General features: G+C 58.3%; 1 protein-coding gene across 1 annotated transcript in view; it reads left to right on the top strand.

Annotated features, from left to right (window-relative positions):
* KDM4B (lysine (K)-specific demethylase 4B) overlaps positions 1 to 4268 on the top strand; it is a 129850-nt gene that overhangs the window by 105071 nt on the left and 20511 nt on the right. Inside the window, exon 12 of the mRNA XM_008571520.1 lies at positions 4181 to 4259. Coding sequence (XP_008569742.1) covers positions 4181 to 4259 — 79 coding nt within the window. The remainder of the gene's footprint in view (positions 1 to 4180; positions 4260 to 4268) is intronic.

Here is a 4268-nt window from a genome sequence, read left to right as displayed (position 1 = left end):
GTAAATTATGCATTCTTATAGGTGGGCTCCAGTAATGAGGAAGCATTTGATTTTGGTTCTGGAGGACATGGGACCCCAGGAGACCTGAGTAGCAGAGAGTGGCATGGACAGTTGGGGTTCTGGCCTGAGGAATTGGGGGACTTAGTGGGGTATCCCTGGAGGGACCGACAAGGGGCAAGCAGAGATGGCCGGAGCAGTGACCATTGCCCCCAGGATGGGCTGGCTGGGGTGGGACTAGAATAGGCTGAGGCCCCAGCCTGGGCCCCGTGGGGACTTGTGGCCACCTGAGGCTGAACCATGTGGAACTGCCCTCCTCGTGGACCAGAATGTGTGAGCAGCGGCGCTTGGTCTTGAAGGGGAGGGGCAAGCTGTTGGGGTAGACAAGGAGGTGGAAAAAGAGAGACGCAGGCTTAGATTTGGGGGCTTGACCCCCATCCCCAACCCTTCCGTGTGAGTCCAGGCTGTGCGGTCAGGCCATGGTGTCGGCAGCAAGGAAGTGGCTGTCTTCATTAATTGATTTTTATTTCAGAATCTGCCCGGTCCCACCCAAGGCCTCAGGCTCAGGGAGTCTCTGAGGATCTAGAGAAGGGGCTTGTTCCTTCCCATTCGTACTCACATGGCACAGGCACCTTCCCCATCGAGTCCCCAGTTCTTCTTCGGCTCTTCTTCCAAGAACAGCACAAGGAGTTGTCCCCAGCAGCCCCTCCTCTCACAGGAGGCTAGAGAAGGGGCTTGTTCCTTCCCATTTGTACTCACATGGCAAAGGCACCTTCCCCATCGAGTCCCCAGTTCTTCTTTGGCTCTTCTTCCAAGAACAGCACAAGGAGTTGTCCCCAGCAGCCCCTCCTCTCACAGGAGGCCCTGGGCCTTTGGTGAATTCACTTTCCCATTTGGAGGCAGGAGGCTGGAAAACAGGAACCCCATGGGGTGGGCGAGGACTCCCCACATTCCCCGCCAAACACAGACCTGCATGGTCACATGTGCAGACACCCCTGCTCTGTCCCCGTGCCCACAGCTCTAGCCGGTGCCCCATGTGCTCAGAGCTGCGTGGCATGTGTGAGCAGGTGGGACATGCTGGAGCTCCCACGCAGCAGCTCCTGTGCTGCCAGTGGAGGTGGGGGCTCTGCTGAGTGTCCCCCCCACCCCTGGGTGCTATGAGGCTGTGTTCTGGAATCTTCTCCCTCTGGATCCTCAGACCATCAACCCCCACCTGTGCTCCTCCTAGGCAGGATCCCATGCCAGCCCCTGCCAGCCCTACACCTACAGGAAGTTGAATACAACAACCAGGCTGGCAAGGGGGCGGAGGTGGCTGGGTCCTGGTCCGGCGTGGAGGGTGAATAGGGTCGCTGTCCCAAGAGGGGGGCAACGTCAGCTCGATTTCCACTCAGCATGTTTGCTCTGCCGTGGAGGAAGGAATGTTGAATTTCCTTAGAGAAAGAAAGCCATTTTTCTGAAAGTGGCTTTTACAGATAGGACAGTGCTCTTTGGGCCAGCCTCGTCGCTGTTTCTAGGAATTGGTAGAAGTGGCCTTCCCACTGGCACTGTGGGACCAGCATGCGGCTCTGTCACCTCCCACCCCACACTTCCAGGCTGCGTCCTGTGGGGCGGGCAGCGTGACTCGGGAGCTCTTCATAAATCGTCATTACCAGGTAACTCTGCTCCCCAGCCCGCTGGGGAGGGGAGCCGTCCAGCTCCAGCATCCACGGGGGAGAAACAGTTTCTTCCTAAACCAGGCAAGGGCTGGTGTCTGCTATTTACCTTCCTCTGCCAGGTAACTAGGGGTCAGAGGGAGATGATGCTCCACATGTGGACCCCAGGGGGCACTCAAGCCTCCTCCTGGTGAGGCACAGGCGTGGGAGGAGTCCTAACCGGTGTCCCTGGAGTGCCTAGGACCAAAGGGGGCATGAGCCAGGGTGCGGTGAGCACAGCCTCACCTTCTGGCTGATCATAAGCTAATGGCTAGTCTCTCTTGAAAAACGGGCGGGTGTGGGGCATGTGCTTGCCAAGGCTACTGTGGGCTATCCTGGTAGTTGGCTTGAGTTGCAGCCTGAAGATGGGGGCCAGGATGTGCTGGGAGTTGGGTGGGGGAGGAGAGGAGGAGGCCCCTCCAATCCTGTGGGTGCACAGGGCTGGCCCAGAGCCTCTGGGGGGCTCGCTTGGTGGAACCTGCAGGCTGGAAGCCCCGAGTGGAGGGAGTCAGGCAATGTGGCTTCCTCCTCACGTGACCCTGCCCTGGGGTCAGTGTGGGTCAAGGATTGGGTGGTACACCTTGCCCTGGGGCGCTTCATTTCACTGCTGTCTGTCGGCAGCTGTGGGATAAGGGCTGGCCTGCGGATGGTTTTTATAGAAGAGGTAAACGGGGTGCCGTGTCTCACGCTAGACCTTGCTGATCGTCATGTCACCACCCATTCAGTGTGGAGAGAGAAGGGTTCCTTTTCCTTGAGGTTTCTTCCTTTCCCAGCCTGGTTGTGAGGCAGTGAGCTGCAGGCGCCATGGGCCCTGACTGAGCGCTGTTAACACGACAGCCAGCCTCGTCCCAGCTTGCCTGGGACCTTCCAGTTTTAGTACTGAAAGTCCTGAAGCCCGGGAGCTCATGGGTCCCAGGGAGACCCGGATAGTGGGGCCCCTGGTTATCAGCCACTGTCACCCTGGAACCTGGAGACACACAGAGAGGCCTGAGCTAGTGTCCCCATTCTGCAGGAGGAGCAGGCAAGCACCCAGGGTCAGCAGTACAGTGGGTCACCAGACTGGTCTTCCTTGAGGGCAGGGACCCGAGGTGCCATGCCACACCTCACCCCAAACTCAGCCCTCAAACACCACCACTTGCATGAGCTTCCTGTGGCCCCTGTAACAAATGACCACACCTAGTGGCTTAAAACAACACAGATTTATCCTCTCACAGATCTGGAGGGCAGAGTCTAACACGGGTCTCACTGAGCTAAAGTCAAGGTGTGGGCAGGGCTGGTCCCTCCTGGAGGCTCCAGGGCAGGACCTGGGTCCTCCTTTCCCAGCTTCTAGAGGTGTCTGCAGCCCTCGGCGTGTGGCCCCTTCCTCTGTCTGCAAAGCCAGCAGCACAGCATCTTCTAGTCTCTGCCTCTGACACTCCTGCCTCCCTCTTGTGAGGACACTGGGCCCCCGGTAATCCAGGATTATCTCCCATCTCAAGACCCTTCATCCCATATGCAGAGTCCCTTCTGCCTTGGGAGGTGACATGTTCACATATCCATGAGAGTTAAGACGTGGACATCTTTGGGGGTCATGGTTCTGCCAACCACACTGCCCATCTGTTTTATCTGATTTACTGCTCACCCATCCTGGCCCCAAATTAAAATGCCACCAAAGACACGTCTCCCGGCCCCTTCACCTGTCACCTGTCAGGGAACTCCCCCGCACTGGCCTCTGAGGGTTTTGGGGCAAAGGGCCTTCCGGGGCCTCCAGGCCCATTCTGGCACTTTCTGTTCCACTCAGGTACCAACTCACCTGTGGTTTGGATTAAAATGCCACCAAAGACACGTCTCCCGGCCCCTTCACCTGTCACCTGTCAGGGAACTCCCCCGCACTGGCCTCTGAGGGTTTTGGGGCAGAGGGCCTTCCAGGGCCTCCAGGCCCATTCTGGCACTTTCTGTTCCACTCAGGTACCAACTCACCTGTGGTTTGTTTGAAGTTTTGCTTTTGAAAACTTCTACAAGCTGCATGCATTCACTGTAGAAATACACAAGATTCAGGTTCATGAGAACAGATTCCGCCTCTCCCCATCCCCCAGCCCTGGGGATGACACTTGGTGTGGGCCCACCTGCGCAGGAGCCCACCAGCCTGAGAAGCATCTCTTCCCAGCTGCTTTTTAAAAACCCACCTTCCTCCCTTGATGCTACTTCTGGAAGGTGCTTCCAGCCCAGGGTGGGCGCTGCTCCTAGGCCCAGATTCTTACAAGGAGCAGAGGTGTCCAGCTGCCTGGCGCAGTGACCCTGTAAGAATCTGAAAGTGCCCGAGGCCCGCCAGTGTTTGGGGGAGCCTTTCTGGGCCAGAGGGGGCCCCTGGCCTTCCCCAGCCACCTCTTGCTGGGTGGGCTTCAGGCTGGCATGTGGCCTTCAGCTGGGGCTTACGGAGCAGCCTGGCCACCTCCTAGGACCTTGTGCATGCCCAGCTCTGGCTCTGACCAGCCTCTCCTCTCTCCCCACAGAGGATGGCAGGGGGAAGCCACGGCCCCCCAAGGCCAAGGGCGACCGGAAGAAGAAGAGCTACGGCCTGCTGCCTCCTCCGCTACCTCT

Source organism: Galeopterus variegatus, unplaced genomic scaffold (assembly GCF_000696425.1).
Source record: "Galeopterus variegatus unplaced genomic scaffold, G_variegatus-3.0.2 Scaffold695, whole genome shotgun sequence".
Taxonomy (NCBI): Eukaryota; Metazoa; Chordata; class Mammalia; order Dermoptera; family Cynocephalidae; genus Galeopterus; species Galeopterus variegatus.
The sequence above is the reverse complement of the archived record's forward strand: the minus strand, read 5'-3'. Positions and strand labels throughout refer to the sequence as shown.